Source organism: Meleagris gallopavo, chromosome 2, assembly GCF_905368555.1.
Source record: "Meleagris gallopavo chromosome 2, MGAL_WU_HG_1.1, whole genome shotgun sequence".
NCBI lineage: Eukaryota > Metazoa > Chordata > Aves > Galliformes > Phasianidae > Meleagris > Meleagris gallopavo.
In genome coordinates, this window is record NC_139405.1 from 76,051,956 (window position 1) to 76,070,517 (window position 18,562).

At 39.0% G+C, this 18,562-nt stretch overlaps 2 protein-coding genes across 7 annotated transcripts in view; both read left to right on the forward strand.

The window, feature by feature from the left end:
- Positions 1 to 1,597, forward strand: part of SYNCRIP (synaptotagmin binding cytoplasmic RNA interacting protein) — a 24,461-nt gene extending 22,864 nt beyond the window's left edge. For all 4 annotated transcript variants that reach the window (XM_085217677.1, XM_085217678.1, XM_085217679.1 and 1 more), the window contains exon 12: positions 1 to 1,597. This exon is cut by the window's left edge. The gene's annotated coding sequence lies outside the window, so the exon portion shown is untranslated.
- A 13,566-nt stretch (positions 1,598 to 15,163) lies between these two features.
- SNX14 (sorting nexin 14) overlaps positions 15,164 to 18,562 on the forward strand; it is a 49,331-nt gene continuing 45,932 nt past the window's right edge. For 2 of the 3 annotated variants that reach the window (XM_010707657.3, XM_085217683.1), the window contains exons 1-4: positions 15,164 to 15,384; positions 15,538 to 15,658; positions 16,741 to 16,817; positions 16,919 to 16,997. In XM_010707657.3, the coding sequence (XP_010705959.2) occupies positions 15,245 to 15,384; positions 15,538 to 15,658; positions 16,741 to 16,817; positions 16,919 to 16,997 (417 nt within the window). In that variant the 5' untranslated portion in view covers positions 15,164 to 15,244. The remainder of the gene's footprint in view (positions 15,385 to 15,537; positions 15,659 to 16,740; positions 16,818 to 16,918; positions 16,998 to 18,562) is intronic. The other variant, XM_019613114.2, reaches the window with a different exon arrangement.

Genomic DNA, 18,562 nt, shown 5'->3' on the forward strand with positions numbered 1-18,562 from the left:
CAACAAAATCCCTAACGTCTAGCATGGTATCTTAATAAAGAATAAAGTTGTTCTTTAAAAAATCTGCTTTAAGTAGATTTTTCCCCCAAGTTTTCTTAGTTAAGGATTCCGAAAGTGGTATTCACAAATTCTTGCATTGAAATTGTTATTGCAGTGGTATAGATGAATACCATTGTTGGTATCCTTAAATTTTATTTCTGCTCATGAAGGTTAATCATGATTGTTTATATAGTGATCACTTATGAATTGTGTTCAGATACAGCAGTTTCAGGTGTAATCATCAGAGCTGGTTAGTCAGGCATTCCAGATAGTGGTTCTTTTCAGAACCTTTTTTAAAGGGTTGGTTAACTACCTCAGTAGCAGAGGATTGAACTATACCCTGTCTGTACTGTACATAGAAAATCTTTGTAGATAAAAGCAAGGCTTGTTTAATATGATATGAGGGTAAGATTATAATATACCAAATGTAACATTCTTAGTTGCCTTTAGTTCCAGAGGCTTTGTAAGACTTCCTCATGACCATCATAACAGGCCTTGCTTTTGTCGTATTTTGTGGCTGAAAAAGCAGCCTTGCTTCTTCAGATATTGTAGTTATTTGGATGTATAATAGTTTAGCAAGATGTTACTTTTGTAAGACATCAGATGTTCAAAAAAGTGCATCAGCAACTTGTACTAAATACTGCAGTGTCCCTTTATAAAAGGTCAGACTAAAACTGACAACTGTACAGTGAAGCCTGACATTTGGATATTTTGAAGTTTTTTCATAAATCATAGAATAGTATATGGCTGTAGTTTAGCTTTTTAGGTAAAAGGTATGTTTTCATTAGTGCATTTCTTATTGCTGATCACTGTAAAAACACGTGGATCAGCTTTCCATTTCTCTTATGCAGATCATGATAACCTGTAGAGTAGAGTAGAGTACAATCATTTGTGCTACGTTTTTAATTTTCTGAAGCACCTTGATGACAGTGAGTGTTCAGTGGTGAAGCATCCTCTATTGAACCACCCTTAAAAAAAAAAAAAAAAAACAAAAAAACCACAAAAAATAAAAATTAAAAAAAAAAAACAACTTTGCCAAGTCCAACTTCATATAGGTAAAAGATAGATAAAATTATGACCTACATTGGACTTGGCATAAAGAGCTTCCCTTAACCCCCTGCCCAAAGGGATACTGCAGTTATACTACATACCCATAGGCACCACAAGGAAAATTGAAGCTTATACCTAATTAAGGTTTTATACACACCAGTTCCCCCCAGTAAATGCAAATTTTAACAAAATTAGACATGTCATATGTTGAAAATGCTCATGGCAAACAATCATTTTGCATTCCTGCAAATAAAATTGTTTTATACTGTAAGCTGGAGGCGAGTGTAACTTATTTTTGTAATAAAGTTTTTATTTTTTTTATGTGTCATTAATATAAATGTGTGTTAGTACAGAGATCTTCTGGTTACAAACTTAGAATCGCACACATTTCAGTATGTTTACTTGTATTTACATAATTTTTAGAATAGTGGTTGCCAATAGCCTGTATGTTTCACATTAATTTTTTTTTTGTTATCTTAATAAACCATTTTAGTATGTTGTATGTCAATTACTGGGATAGCTGGGACATGAAGTGTAATTTAAAATTGTCAAGTATTCATTGGAATATGTAAATGTGCCTTGCCAGTTTTGAACTTAAAGACAAAGTAAGTGAATGATGGTGAAATGAGTAGTCAATGCGTAAGAGACATTTGCTACTACAGTTTCATATACTGCCCTTGCTAAAGAAGAGTAACCTTTTCCTCAGATTTGAGCATAAAAGTATGCAGTTTGCATTAGCTTCTGAATTTTCAAATCTAGTGATAGAACATTAGGCTTATGGAAAGTGGGTTTGCTAATTGTAGCCTTAAATATAATTTTGAATTTCAATGTAATCCTTGGTGCTGGCATTCCCAGTGCCAAGGAGTTTAAATGCTCCCTTCAAAGAGGTTGCCATGCCTACTGGCACTTTTACTGTCATGTGGTTTTATAAGGAACACTGTCAAGGTGTGGAAAGCAATTCTGAACTTGGTATTAAAAGGAAACACTGGGGGCTGTAGATGAGAGGACATCCTCAGGTTTCTTAATGTTAAAATCTCCCCATTGCTGGAAAACTTAACAACGCTTGTGGGATCACAAGTGGTAGCAACAGTTCTTAGTTTGGAACTGTGCTTGGGGGGGGTAATATATTTATGGAATTGTAACTGTTGATGGAAATGAATAAAAACATTGTTATTAAGGCACTATGTATGTTGAAATTGAGGATGTTATTCTCAATTTCAGCTCTGATAAAAACATGGGGAACTATTGCGAAAACTGCAGAATTGACAGGAAAGCGTTTTCAATTGAATGCAAGCAATGGTGAGCAAGCAAAATATCAAGATCTTGACAGTGTTCCCTTTAAGTATGAACTCAAGCCATTATAACTTTTAAAATTAAATATGATTTGCACTGTTCTGATATTGGTGCAGTTTTTTAGCAAAATATTAAGAAAACTAAATTGCATGTGGTGATTAATACGGTGAAAAACAAAAATGTTATTTTCCAATCTTAAAATTCAGTTGTGTAAAGAAAAAAAAAACACTTCATTATTAAGCATGGAGGTATTGGTGAGAGTGGGCAAGTCATATACGCAACGCTGGTTTAGTTGCACTGGGTGTTGGTAAACGTGAAGTGTTCACCAGTAAGTACACATCTCTTAGGTGGTGCTTTGGTGACAGTCAGCAGTGTAATGCACAGTTCATTTTGGTGTGTTAAAGGCAAATGTTGACCTCCATGTAATGCTTCGGATTATTCTCATAGGAGGCTTTCTGTACTGCCATGCCTGTGAAGGTTTGAGCCTAAGCTAGAGTAGTTCCACACTGATTTGGAGTGCTTTCCAAAATTTGAAGCCTAATTGAACTTAGTTAGAAATTGGGAACTCCTGCTCGACACTTCTTGTTTAAAAACAATACACTTTTAAAATTATACTTCTTTTTTTTTTTAATCACTTGAAGAGGTTTCATTTAGGACATAAAACTAAAGTTTTTTTTGTTTTGTTTTTTGAGGAGGAAAATTGTTAGAACACAAAAGTTAGATTGGTTTGTACTGTTCAGAGGAAGGCTGTTATTGCAGATACATCTCTTAGGTAAATACTGTCTTTAAAAGTTTAAGGAATATTAATTCTATTGGTGGTAGGATCGTGGGGGTATGACAGTCTGATAAAAGTTCAGCCTCCTCTGAAGATAAGCTTGCTAACTTAATGTTTCATTGCATAAATGCTGTATGTAGATGCAGTTTCTTTTTTGTGCCTTTGATAATTCTGCAGAGGCATTTGCTCAGCCTGATAGTTCTGTTGGTGCTTTCCCACGTCAGTGGGGGGAGACTTTATGTCCACATTGTCTTCATTTTCTACTAACATTTTCTGTAAATTGTGTGTTCAGACTAATGACATTCCACAAAATTCTGACTGCTTGTTCTTTGCACTGGTGAAATCTTAAAAGAAAATGTTAATAGTTTAAAATGGAGGAGAAAGATTTGGAAGTAGACTATAGGGCAATACTTTGTAGAGTCATAGAATCATAGAATGGCTTGAGTTGAAAAGGACCACAAAGATCATCTAGTGTCAGCCCCCCACTTTGTGCAGGTCACCAACCACTAGACCAGGCTGCCCAGAGCCACGTCCAGCCTTCATAGTGTAGTGCTCAGAGAACTGGAATCCACAAAGCTGGAGTTTGAGTTTGTCTTCCTAGCACGAAGCTCATGAATCCCAAATTCCTACGGTGTACTTGACGCTCAGTGTAGGCAGGATGTTGTGCTGAATTAACTGCCAACATTAGTGCATGACACTCCCAGCTTGTGCTGTTTGTGTAGAGGAAACACCAGATCGTTCATTCTCATTTGTTCTGTCTGTCAGATTTAAAGAAACAAACAACCCAACATGTAAGGAAGGGATGTTTAGCTGAAGATGCTTTGACCCTTAGTGTGGATGTTGAGGGAAGGAGGAGTAAATTTTTACTTTACAGAAGTATAGTGCAAGCAAACATAAAACTTTCTAAAAATTGATGTTAAACTTTATGGGAAGCTGATTCTCATGCAGTAATCTGATCAGCCAGCACTTCCCAGTGTTTAATTATATTATAAAACACACAGGAGGAAGGTATGACTTTTTTGGTCCTGTGTTGCCTTGATTATTATGATAGCTATGTTGAAAAGTACAAGGACTGGCTTGTTGGATTACTTGGGATTTGGAGAGAAGGGTGATTGTCTCATGTAATTTTGTCTTTTTCTTGCCAAGATGTAACTGGTTAGATTTTTTTTAATGATTATTTTTTATTTTAATTCTGCAAAGTTAATCTAAAATGGCCAGCTCTCAGGTTGTTGCACAGCTGAGCCTGTCTGGGAGCACAGGGTTATATTCATTATTATGAAGTTATCTTCGTGAAAGCTTGTTTTAGACTGTTGGGCTTCCACGTATGTGGTAGGATCTTGAATCATCTGTGACAGTCAGAAACCAAGCCATGGTAGGTAGGGAGGTAACTCGTTCTAAATGTTAAGTCTGATGGAGGAATTCAATTCCTCAAATGATATGTTCTGGTTCAAAGGGTTGTATAATTCCTGAATGTTCTTTATACTGTCTGCTCCAAAGCCAACACTTATTTTCCTGACAGTCATTTAGGTAAAGCCAGCTGTCAGAAATCTGGATTCCTTCTACTCTGAGACTGATGCATGTGTCTGATGAATGGAGATAGTTTGCTATCTCTATTTGTGCAGTTAGTATGGCAAAGAACCCCTCTTCGCTTGGTTTGGCCACTGATGTGGAAGAAAAGGCACTGAATCTTATTACATTTCCTTGAGCTAAGGAAGCTACGAAGTGCATTCGTGGTATTGCTACCTACCCGGTAGGATAGCGTAAGATGTTCAACTGCAGACGTGATAACGGTAAGTAAATATAGACATTCCACTTCTTAAATTAATTTCAGTACCTAAAATCCAACTTCTGTAGGAAATTGACTCCTTATCTGCAGGGAGTAGGAAGGTTATATGGGTTTGGTTTGGAAATTTTTGTGTTTATTACAGTGGTAATTGAATATTGAGTGTAAGCTGATGTTAAATACTTTCAACCTAAAAATCACCAAAAATGCTTCTGGTATATCAAGTATGTATTTTTTTTTTTTTTTTTTTTTTAAGCATAGCAATCTTAGCAGTTTGAAGGGATTTTTCCATGAAGGCAGGTATTAAAAGAGCCAGGAACTGAATACTGGCTCCATGTGTAGCATTTCCTGTTGTTCATTTTTTTTTCAGTTTTCTCTTCTTCAGAGAGATGAAGAAATCACCTGTGACCAGCATTGGATATTTAAAAACTCTTTTACTCAGTGTAACTAATTTGGAATAAGAAAGCTTCCTCTGAGTTCAGCAGAGGCAACTTAACTTCATAGATTCCTCATTAGTAGTAGTTTCACCAGAAGCATATACATGAAGTTGACTTCAGGACAGTTTCGTTAGAATAATTTCATTCACATTAACATACTTTGAAAGTGTAGGTGGTTTATGTTTGCTTTTGTATTAAGATCTGTTCTGAAGAAAACCACAGCAAGGTACTTTTCTAAAAAGCTGTCAGAATCTGCAAGAACTATGTTGCAGGTTTCATGCTAATGTAAGACTTGAATTAATATAAAGGGAGAAAAAAACCTCATTGCTTGTCTTGCGGTGAGCCATAGATGGATATAAGCCTTGACAGTGAGTACAATGGAAGCTGGTTTCAGAATCCTTATAGAAATTTTCTGTGAGAACGATCCTTCATTAAAATGAGGAAGGGTCTGGAAGGTCATAAATCTATCGGATTTGAAGTATTCTGTTATGGAGTTGCAACTTGGTTTTGCTTGTTGTTGTGAACTTACAATGGGAACGGTGTAATAAATGATACTTAACAGTTCTTAGTGGCTTACTAATCTGATAAGTACCGAGTTAGGTTTATTGATGTTCTGAGCCATTGGGATTGTCATGTTTCTGTACTAACAAAAAATCTTAATACCTCATGTGGTGTTAGCTGATCAGTAAGTCTCAGACTAAGTAGTTTCTGCTTTTTGAGGTACTTGGTCTTTTTTAAGGTTGAAATTAGTAGGGATTTCTAATGGGAAGTACTGAGGCTTGTTTTTCTGTAATGCCAAGAGCTAAACTTTTACAGTTTATTACCCTCACTATAACATTTTGAAGAGAACTGCTTTCAGTGGATAATAAAATGAGAGGAGTACGCGGGTGAATTGTGAAGAAGCATTGCTGATGTTCAGCATCTCAGAAGTGAAGCTTCCTGGTTTGTAAAGGCATTCTGAGGTTCACTGAGGTGTACACGCCACTCAGGTACAAATTGCAGTGGAGTCGATCAGCGGTCGCATCTCAGCAAGGTTACAGATTACCCTCAATAATGGCTCAGCCTAAAGTGTCAGTACAGAGTTACACTGGAGTGTTTATAGTTTGTCATTTTTTGTGGAGTTGGTCAAGTACAACTGCAGGTCGATGATAATCCACTTATATCTTGTAGTCTTAGAAAAACAATAGTTATTAGGAATAACATTTTTAAAACATCTTTTAAATTTCTATGCCCCCTTTCAAGACAACTCCCCTCCCCCCCTGCTTCTTGATGAGCCTATCTTGACAAGGGAGGTTCCTCTCACAGGAGTACCAAGTATTTGTTTGGAATTTAGAGGGTTGACCTAGGAGTGGTAGAACCACGTATATTCGTTCCTTCAGAAAACTCAGTAAACCATCCTTGTCTGCTCCCTGAGAAAATTTCAGGTTGTGTGACAGTAGGAGAAAAGAAATCCTCAATTTGTGGGCAGAATAATGTATGTGCCTTAACTAAGCTACTAACAAGTATGTAATCTAGGGTTAAAGGCAAAATAGGTAAATAACCTGGCAAACCACAAAGTAAAAGAACTTTATTTGGCTGTTTTACAGCTTTGTGGAATCTTTCTTGCTATTAATCAGTCTGTCCTTTTCCTGTGAAAGGTAGATATATACTCTAAACCAGGCATCATCTAGCAGCCACAGCGAGATGTGAAGGGAATGTCAGGTGGTGGAGCTTGCCCAGGTTCAAACATCAGTTCAAGAGCAGATGCAGGTTCCTTGGACTTCATGTGGAAAGGTAAGGAGATTCTGTTCTGGCTAGTATGGCCATCAGGGCCTCTTCATCTTGGTAGGAATTTTAGAAGAATGGCAAGTAGAGAGTAGGAATACATCAAAGAGAGCTAGGGAAGTCTGAAGTACCTCTGTAAGAAAAGACGTTTCAAACATAGTGAAACAGAAAAACTGAATGAAGAAATACCATTAGAGTGCATAACACTATTTCAAATGCCCTGCTTTGGGAGGTGAGTGTGATACCTTGCAGCTGATAATTGCAAACCTGTTGTTTTGAAGTGATGGACTAATAGCCACAGTGACAAAAAAGCAAGAGGCAGTCCTGAATATCTGCTGTACCTGTTCTAGTGCCTGACCTGTTCTTCAGTATAGATGAAAAGTTAGTCCATTCTTTTTACAGTTATTAAGTGAATATGCTTCTCACTGCTCTTAACAATCCTATGAAAGTTAGGTAAAAATGGAGAAATATGAACTTAATAGGGCTTCATGAGGCCTCCACGATGAGCAATGTTTAGGGAACATTGTGCTTGTAGTGAAGCCTGCACATGGAGTCTTGATTTGCACACCTTGGTGCAGGGCATGCAGTGATTGAAAATAGGTGTTCCACCTGGGAAGCTGCAGTGACCCAAAGCCCACTTAGCAGCCCCTCTAGAGATCTCAATTTGAGAATGACCTGAAGGGTTCCCAAATACAACACCTGGTTCCTGCACAGGTTTGCTTTTTTTTTTTCCCCCCCCTCCTCTGGAGAGATGTCCAATGCAAGCCCAGCATCCTGTGGGAGAGAAGTGACAGCATTTCTTGGGATTAGGTTGGGATGCTCTTAAAGATTAGGCAGCACAGGTAGCGCAGATGTGTGTATTCTGCACTAGAGACGTGCTCAGAAATGAAGCTCTTTGCATTGATCAGTATGAGGATGGCCAGCAAGAAGGCTAGTAAACTTTAGTTTGAAGATGTTCATTTTTAAGTTGCAGCAGAGTTTACATTTTTTCTTTATACCAGAAAATAAACTGTCAGATGCAAAAGCCTGTACCAGGTGATAAAGCAGTTAGAAATGGCAAACATATTCTGTCTTATCTTATTCCAAGCTTCATTTTGTCAGGATTCTCTCTCCTTACTAAGATCAACAGGATCAAGAATAGATGAGGCTTTGTGTATCCTGAGTGCTCATGGACAACACACAGAAGCATTTGTTTCATAGGCAGCCTTCAGTGGGGAAAAGTTGTCAGTTTCTCTGCAGGTGAGTAGTTATTTTTGAAGACTTAATAGGAGATGGGAACGTTCCTGACTGTGGAAGGAATGGGAGACAAAGCATCCAGTGGAGATGGGGTTGTATATTCTAAGTTCTTGGTGACACACAGGTGAGCAGCTTTGAACTAAAACACCTTGTGCTGTGTGCAAAGATGTCTCCTTATGTCCAGAACTGCTTCTCCAGATAATCTGTGACCTCGTTTCCTTCTTTGTGCTGGCTTTTTCCTCTGGGCATCAGAAAACAAGAGGGGAGAGCCAGTACTGTACAGCTAGCTTGACTTCTCCAGACCTAATGACCAACAAAAATAAAAAAGGAAGGGGAATTGTGCATTGGTGCTTGCTGTTGTGGTCCAGCAAAATCCTCAGGCAGACTTTTCAGAATTAAGACCAAGTAGTATGCCAAGTTTCCTGAACATAACTTATCCCAGAAATACACTGGGTATAAACTATACATGACAGTGTGGTGATAGGTTGGTACTCAATTACAGTTTTACCATATCCAAAGTAGTGGATGGTAATGATCAGTGGAGTTTGCTACAGTGCCTAAACAAATAATGTCTCAAGGGTCCAATACAGGCCTCTGGGAATGATGGGTATGATATTAAAGCCGCCTTTCCCCATTTTGATACCTTCATTCTGAAGCAAATCTGCTTTCTCAAAGGGAAAATTGTTCCCTCTTGTATCTGAAATACACTGAACCCAACTTCAGGTTTATCTAAAGCCTGCCATTTCTATGCAGTGTAAAGAGCTATCTTAAATTCATCTGTTGAAACTTCAAATCTCGATCATTACAATTCTTAAAGGGAAAAAATACCAGAAACAAGGTGTACAGAGTACCTGAAACTTTGGAGATAAAATACTCGCGGCTCCTTAAGGGGAAGGAAATATAATTCCTTTCAGTTTGAGAAGAAAGATGGTAAGATGATTTTCATATTAACATGCCCATTTACTCGTATATACTTAGAAATATTTATGTATGTCTGAAAGAGGAAGCTTCATGCCTATCTTATGTTTAAAGCAGTCTCTTTTTATACTTCAGTGCAATAAAACACATTCACCAGGTAGTTTATGTAATAGCAAGTTATTCAGTCACAAATAAGCAACTGATTTAGAAAGTGTGACTACTGAATGATGGTATTCCCTCATACAATCTCAGTTCCTGTTAGCTCCAGTGTTTCCCACCTAGTTTCCCACCTAGAATACTGGTTACCTAAAATAAAAAGCAAAACTTTCAGTAGTGCAGAAATTTGATACTTAAATTGGTAAATAGAGCAGGCTGTGTTCTAGATGAAATGTTCACGTGGTCAGAATTCATTTATTCAGATGAAATTATCAGCTAAGAAATGTGGTTCTAACTCCTTCAACTAGTCATACATTTAAACATAGAACACCTTTAGCTATCTCTTCCCATGTGCTGATTTCATAACTTGTCCTGCTTTCATTCAGCTCCTCTTACCTGCTAAGTACGCATTCTCCTTCCCCGAAGGAGTGCTTTAGGGAACACCACCATGCAGGTGGTGAGCATGCATTGTCACCAGGAACTAAATTGCAGATTATCTGGGAGAAGTAACAAGTCTTTGTGGCTCAGAAGAGAGACTTAGCAAGGTATGTGTACCAACAGGTCTGTGGAGGGATCATGGTCTCCTTCAGAAGCACCATTACTGCCGGAACTAGAAGTGGTATACAGCAATAACGCCATAGTACCACTGGTCTATTTAATATTCCAGCAGTTTGGGGAACAAATGGTTTGGCATACCTTCAGAAACTTTGGCAGCTGCTGTCTGATGACGGCAACATTGATCAGCTATCAGCTGTAGAGAAGCCTGGCTTTGCAGAACCTGCTGTTGAGCCCTACTTCTTAAATTTTCTCATTTAAACTCACATTCCTCTTACAGCAGAGTTTTACCATTGGGCTTTGTGCTCAATTTATACATAACAGTTAATACTGACAAATCACCCATATGCATCAAGAAGTTTCTTCAAAAAACTTCAAAACTCATCCTTGTGTACGAGGAGAAATAAGTCTTTCTTCAGGCTTACAGAGGATCATCTTGTGCATCAGTCTGTTAGCATAAAAGAGAATTTTTATGCTTCTGTCATACCCCATATTCTTGCCAGGAAAACTTAACATGTATGTCTCATTATTATTTTTATCTCTAGCCATTCTAAAAATGCCATTTTTTTGCTGTACATCATATAAATGAAGGAAAAATGTCCAAAATACTGCATACATCCTCAGTCAACAAATGGTAATCAAAATAGCCTGGGTTATACAGCTAGCACTAACCATTTCTGTGAAGTGGTTGATGAAAAACTTAGCTGAAGCACAAACTATTTTTTTTTTTTGAGGGTGATAATTAATGTTGTTTAGCTCTTAACCTACACTGTTCCTAAATGCTTCATGTTCTCAGAGAAACCGGTTGCTCGAACTAAAAATATCCCTCCGGAATGCTGACCTAACAAAAACACTTCAGGCATCTGCTGTTGTACCTACAAAAGCTGAAGCAGTGGACTTCAGGGTACCAGCTTGCTTGTCACTACTTAAAAGAAAAAAAAAATCTCTGTATCAGGGTTTACATGATCAACAGCAGGAGGCCTGACAGATTTTATCAGTAGAATGCCTTCTCTGATACAAGGTGACAGTCTTTAGTTGCACTGAGGCTTTTTTTCCACTTTAACAAGTCCTGTGTGTTGACTAGAATTCAGTTATGTGAAGACTTGAAGTTGGGGGAATTTTTTCACTATTTGAACAGGAAGAGGAAAATAAAATAATAAATAAAAAAAAACAACCTGGAGTTGTGTGCAAATAAAACAATAATTCATAATCTGAAATAAAAAAAGATACATTCAAGTGTATCAAACCCCCCAAATGATTAAATAGCTATTTAACCAAGGCACTTAGGCAACTAATAAAAATTGTGGAAGTTCTGTTGAACATTTTTGTTCTGCCTGTTGCAGCCTCTCCCTACTCCAGCACTACAAAACAAGAGACAATAGATCTGGAAATGAGATAGAGAGCAACAAAGATGTCTAAAAGTACCAAGGTGCTCTCTTGAAGAAAAATTATTGATGTAAGTTAAAAATGCCAAAAAATCAATTCATTTTCTAAAGGATGGCTTGCTGAGGAGATCAGGTTAATTTTATACAATGATAAGCAGCAATCGTGCTGCATAAGAAATGATTTTTTCACTAACACAATAATTTCACAATACTAAATGAAAGTTCTTGAGCCATTCATAATGCATCGTCACCCTCACAAGCAGAATTAAGTGGTGGAATGCCTCTCTGTGTGACTTTCGCGGGTGTTTATGCTCATGGTAGTTCAAAAACCAACCTGAAACTCGGGAAAGAATTCCTTTTCAGGGTATGCCCAAGATTCAAATCAAAGAATATTCTGGGAAAGTATTATATTCTTTCCATGCTTTTATAACTCTTTCCTAGGTATCCCCTGTTGGCCATCATCACAAGCAGGATGCTCACCTGGATGAACATTTGCTGATCCAGCACAACTGTTTTATGTATCCGTTGAGTATCTGTTGTGAAAAACTTACACTGCACTTTGAATCCTACAGGTCTCATCTTATTTATGAGAGGCACAGGTGCTGCATCACTGAGCAGTGTTTACCAGAAGTGCACATCATCTTACGAGTGCTTCCTTGACACTTTTTAATTCAGCAGAATCGAGAGAATGTGGCTCAGATTCCTCCTCAAACGTGAGAATTTCACTCGTTAACCACCACGCTATCAGTGGAAACAAACTCAGGATGTGGCATGCTTTGTGAAAATAGTTACCTTTCCAGGGCAGGATTTTCTTTAAACCCCATTGTAAACAGATAATTTCATTTAGATTGAACTCTTAAACATGTGCTATAACATTCTTTTAACTATTTCCATTAGTACAGCTCTTCTTTTGCAATTTTTTTATTGCAAATTCTCAAATCCAGCCACCATGAAAAATATCCTCAATATTAGGTTAAATTCCATACCTAAACAGTTTATCTCTTGCTCTTATACTACATAAACTGGAGATTATACCTTTGTCAAATATTTACCACAAACCTAATATTAATTTCTTAAAGCATTTATGTAATGTCTCCTCTATAGGTCTAATGCCTCTTTTTACAGATATTCTCTGTTGGAGGTTTTTTTTGGGGGGAGGTTGTTTGTTTGTTTGTTTTGGCCTGTATTTCTTGTGGTCTGTAAATTATTGCCTTCTGCAGCCACTTTGCAAATTTCCACTCTACGTCCTTGTTTTAATGTCCCATAAACTACTATTTGTCAGAGGACAAATTACTTTCACCTCTAATATACTCCATTCTTCTGTTATTTAAAAGACAAGCTGTGCAGATCAATGATCTTTTGAGACATTTCGCCTATCTTTCTTAGCAAATTTTTCCTTTCTTTCTGACATTGTTCTCCCAAAGCAGCTCTTCTTCCCTGTTCTTCCAAAGACAATTCATGTGGGATTTTGCCCAGTAATCTAAACGCTCTATTGCTGTGTCCAGAGGTTACCTTGTGCCCTGGGTTATCGCTATCCAATTTAATCTTGCAATATTGTGGATCAACTCATGGTTGGAGAATGTGCTCATCTAGGAAGCAAAGGTAGGAGCCCAGTCTCATGGCGGGCAGCACACGGTCACACAAGCAACGAATGCAGGTCTGTATAGACAGTGCAGGGAGCTGACCCTCAAAAGACTGTAAATCTGATTATTAGCATGACTATTCACGCAGTAACAGACAAATGCACATGACTGCATTTGTAACAGTAGAACCAGTTTTGTTTACCTGAATGCTTGTAATTATCTGAATTCATGAGTTGAAGCAGTAGCTTGGTGGACATTCTTAAAGTTTTAATCTGAAAAGTTGAATTGCCTACTAATGCTTAATTTTCTTGGGATCTGAGTCTGTTCACATTTCTTACCTATTTGCTGAATATTCTTTTGAAATTTATTTCAAGAAAGCTTTGTGCAGAAAAGTTGAAGTTAAAAATTGAAATGAATCCTTTAATTTCAGTTTTTAGAAAGAACCCACAGAAATTATCAGGACTTGTGGGGAATGATGCACAAGGGAAAACTAATTCCTGACAGGTTAGATATGAAGGATTGTATGATGCAAGTTAGCCTCAACAGCCTTATCCTTGAGAAAAACAAGTAAATTTGAAAAAGAGACATTATAGACAGAAGACAAAAACAAAAAGAAAACCTGAAGGGCAAAAACAGACTGTATGCAGAGTAAATTAAATACAGTCTGCCTATGTGAATCTGTACTATAGCTTGCTGCTTACATAAATATTTAAGATTAAACTAAAACACAAAGACAACAAAAAACAGTCTCATTTTGTTAAATAGAATTTCTGTTTTGCTGGAAAGCAAGAATCCTCAGTGTTTTTCAGTGTAGCAGAAGTCAGGCATGGGCTGTAGAGGGTGGCCGGGACTGCACTGTGGGGGAGGAGGATGGGTAAAGCAGGTTGTGGCAGTATGTGACCAGCAGAGCAAAACTGAACTGAGGAAAGTATTGAGGCTTCTCAGATGACGAGGTGTAATTACTGCCAAATAGGAATGTGGCAGTTTTATGTGAAATAAACATATGCTTGAACTTTGAATCCGTAATTTAAAAGAAACTTTACATAAAGTACAGAACTCAGATAGAAGCAGAATTTGACTGTTGTTGGTTTGCTTTGAGAGTCACTACATATGTTCCAAATACATTATGCTAGGTCATCACATCTCTATGAAATATTTTAAATGTTACACATTTTAAAGAGTTATTCCTTATTAAAAGCATTAAAAAAAAAGACAAAAAATCCCAAGAAGTTAAACTGAGAGGATCAAGTTAGAAAGCAGTAAATGTGCATATTCTGAGGAAAATTAATTTCCTCTGAACAGGCTGTACAGAGCCTTGCTGTAAATGTGCACCTTATTTGTGTGGGTGTATTTTTTTTTTTTTTAAATGCCTAATAGAAAACATGTGGACTGGCATGAAATAATACTGTGCAGGCACTCTTAAGGAAATCCAATCCTGCCTGGGGCTTGTGCCAGGCTCTCTGAGAAAGGTCAGCATTCTGAAGTCAAACTGCAGCATTTCACCTGATGTGGAGGTCAAGGGAAGTGTTGCATAAAATGACAACCATCTGAGGGATGTGTCTGAAGGCTATTTTCAGCTTTCATTTTCTCGATATTGACTCGTGTTCCCAGTGAGAGTTTTTCTTTCACAGAGAATTACGGGCTTTCACTGTGGTTTTGTGAACATGGCTTGTCTTCTCAACAGCACTTTTCCACGTGTCCTTTGCCCAAGTATGCCTGTTTGGGGTACACCATATAAAAGGCAACACCAGCTTCTCAAGGTAACTCAGAAATAAGCAGGCGCTTCTGGCTGAGGAGGCTTTCTCATATTTGCAGCCCAGAAGCCCCTCTCGCTATGATTTCCTGGGAGCAGCTGCTGAGGCGCCTGTATGTGTGCAGTGGCCCATCTTCCCTCATCTGCAGTGTCATAACTTGGAGCTTCCCGAGCTGCGATAACCACAGTGCTGACAAGAGCGTTCAGGCAGCGTGGGAACTCGTGACTTGCTCCGCACCTGAGGGCTGTTATTAATGTGAAGATGGCTTGAAGCCTTCCTCACCAGCAATAAACTACATTCCAAACAACGCGTTCCGTCTCGACTCTGTACGCTTTGTAACTATAAGGGGGAGTTGAGCGGCGCGCGCACAGCGGGGCGGGACGGGAAGCGCAGGGCCCGCCTCCCCCGCCGCCAACAAGATGGCGGCCGTGGCACCGCCCTCACTCTCGTCACGTGCCGCCGGCGGCGGAAGCTGCGCGGCCTCCCCTGCTGGCTGGGAGCCGGCTCGGCGGCACCATGGGCTGGCTGCGGGCGGCCGGCGAGAGGCTGCGGCAGCGGGTGCGGGGCGCCGAGGCTCTGCGGGAGACCTGCCGGCAGTACCCGCTCTTCTGCTGCCTGCTGCTGGGTCTGGCCGCCGCGACCCTGCTTCTTAACCGGTAATCCCGCCGAGGGGAGGGGCCCGGTGCTGTTAGCCGTGTGGTGGCGGTTCTTCCTGACCGCGCTGTAGCCCGCCCTGTGCCGCGGCACCGCGGAGGAACGCCGATGTACAGATGTGAAGGGAAACGTCTTCTTTCCTTGTTTTTCGTAAGGTACCTTCATGTTCTGATGATCTTCTGGTCGTTTGTGGCTGGCGTCGTCACCTTCTACTGCTCGCTGGGACCGGACTCCCTCCTTCCCAACATTCTGTACACTATCAAATACAAGCCCAAGGTAAGTCCGCGTTCCTCTTCACGTTTGGAGGCAATGCACGTGGATGGCAATTCGTGTGCAATCCTACTTTTATAGTATTGGACATCAATATCACTTATATCTACGTGCTGACGGGTCTTGTGGCACACACATGGTGATTAAGACTGTGGATTCCTCGTGAGTTTATGCATAATCCCATCAAATCTATCAGTATGCAGAGAGGTCCCTGAAGCTTGTTGCTGGGAGCTGGATGTGGCTTGTTAACCATTTCACTTATTTTTCACTTGGCATTTCAGTAGTAAGTAGCTTAAAAAGTACCTAGTAGCATATTATCTTATGAATATATATATTTTTAAAGATACCTTTCCTTTTGATAGCCAAACTTTGACTACAGCTTTATTGGTTGTAGTCAAACTTCCTTTACTGGTGCTAAACTCCTTGGGAAAAAGAAAAAAGCATTTCTATAGGAGAGAAGGGGACAGACTCTTTAGCAGGGTCTGTGGCAGTGGAACAAGGGGAGATGGTTTTAAGCTCAAAGAAAGTACATTTAGGTTCAACATAAGGAAAAAGTCTTTCACAGTGGTGGTGGTTGCCCAGAGATGTGGTGGGTGCCCCGTCCCTGAGGACTTTCGAGGTGAGGCTGGATCAAGTCCTGGGCAACTTGATCTAGCTGTGCATGTTCCTGTTCATTTGCTGGGGAGTTGGGCTAGAAGATCTTTAAAGGTCCCTTCCAACTCTAAGGATTCCATGATTCTATTTTATGAAATCCCTGTTTCTTTCTTCAGGGATCCAAGCAAGGCAAGACTTGTAGAGAAACCATTTGTTCTTGTTATAGATCATCTGACGTATGGGAAGATGACTGGAGATGTGAGGGGGTATCTGTCATCTTAAACTTTGTTTAGCAGAAGTGCTTTTTCTGTTTGGTTCAGTGGTTTCTCATATTGTACCTTGCTGCCTTGTTTTCCTGCTGAGAAACAGCTTTGCCTTTCTACCACTCAACTCTCTGTAACTGCATACATTAATAAATTTCTCTTTAGAGTATCAGTATATGACGAGAATCATCGTTTCAAAGAATGTAAACTTGTCCAAATATTTTCTCTTAGCAATTGGAATTGCCGGAGCTATTTCCCCATGGTCACAGTTGTGCTGTGTGTGGCAAAGTCAAATGCAAGAGGCACAGGTAAGTTAAATATGTGGCACTGACAGTCCTGTTATTTCTTACATTTTATCAGTGGGAAAACTGCAGTATTGTTGCATCAACTTTTCCGTGGTTTTCTACAGACCTGCTTTACTCCTGGAAAACTATCAACCGTGGCTGGATCTGAAAGTGCCTTCCAAGGTTGACGCGTCCCTGTCAGAGGTGATGGCTGTTTCATTTCTTTAGTTCCTTGCAGTTCAGTGACTTCTTTAATTATGTGTTTCTTAGGCCTGTTACACTTCTGGCTTGATAAAATGAGTCAGATGTACTTAGCACGTATGTTAACTTTTCATTTAACAATTAAATCAGAAGAATAAAAGCTGGGTGCAGAGAAGCAAGATAGCTTGTTTGTTAACAGGAACATGACTGTTCCTGAACAGCACCCTTAGAACTCAAGAAACACCTGTGCACACTGGGAAGTATAGGAGGAAGATCAGGTATAAATAAGTGACTGAAAAAACATGTCTGATTTCAGTTGATTTCAGCCTGCTTGGTTGTTTGAAGTAGTGACAGATTGTATAATCTATGAATATTAAGATGTTATAATTACAAAATAAACAAGGGAGTTAGGCAAAGCAGATTATAATAACAAAAAGAGAATAGATAGAAGTCTTACCTATATCCTAGGCTCACTTACCAAACTCCAGAAGAGATCCTTCCCCCCTGGTAGCCAGCTCTTAAATCTATCTAGGAGAGGTGGAGCCAGGCTCCACCCCTTCTGGCAGCACAGGTGATTTGCCTTCACCTGTGCTCCTGTGGCTGACTCATTGCTCACCTCAGGTGATCAGTCAGAGGTTCAGGCCATGGCTCAGCAGTTCCCATACACAGATTAAGAGATTATTTGCTCCAGTTACAAAAATTCTGTGATGATATTAAATGTGATTATAGATATTTAAAATCATCAGATAAGCCGTAATGCAACTGATCAAAAAAAGAAGACACAGGATTTACTCAAAAAGAATAGCATAATTACTTTCTTTTTATTAGATTGTAATTAGGGAATTTTGTTTTTTTCTTTTCTCTTTAGAAAATATACAAAGAGCTGTTTTGCTTTAGGATCATTTATTTTTTTCGCTTTGTTGCTGCTTCATGAAGCTCAGTAGATAATCTTCTGTCCTTTTTAAAAGCTAAGAAAATACACAAACCCTTGGGTGGCTTAGTTTCCGTTTATTTAGAATTTCCCCATTGGAGTTCTGTGGTAAAAGGAGGAATAAATGGCGTGTCAGAAGTGAACAAAGCCATACATGTCAGCTCTCACAACTGAGAACCTGGTGTGCGAAACCAACTAAAGCTAACTGTAACTCAGCTCTGTGTTCAGAGCATGCCCCTTAGCAAGTTGAAAAACAAAACGAACTCACAAAAAAACCATCACGGGGATAACTTGTTAACTCCCTTTAGTTAAACAGCACGACTTCTGTATTTCATAAGCAATCTTAGCTAGTAAAGTTATTTGTAGTGTGTTACTCAGAAGAGCTGAGTAGATACTGTAGTTACCTTTCAGGGGTGATCTTTTGTTGGTATACAATGACTTTTGTATTTGATTGTTGTTATTGTAGTTCTGCTTTTATCAAAACAGTGTGGGCCCTTTTTGTTGATGGTTTTTTGGTTATTGTTGCTTTGTTTTTACTTCATTGGCTTCTCTCTGGGCCTGCTTTGTTTAGCAGCATAGACATGGCTTTTCTAAATTCATGCTACATTTCTTATTCCTTTCTCTTATTGAGTGCTTA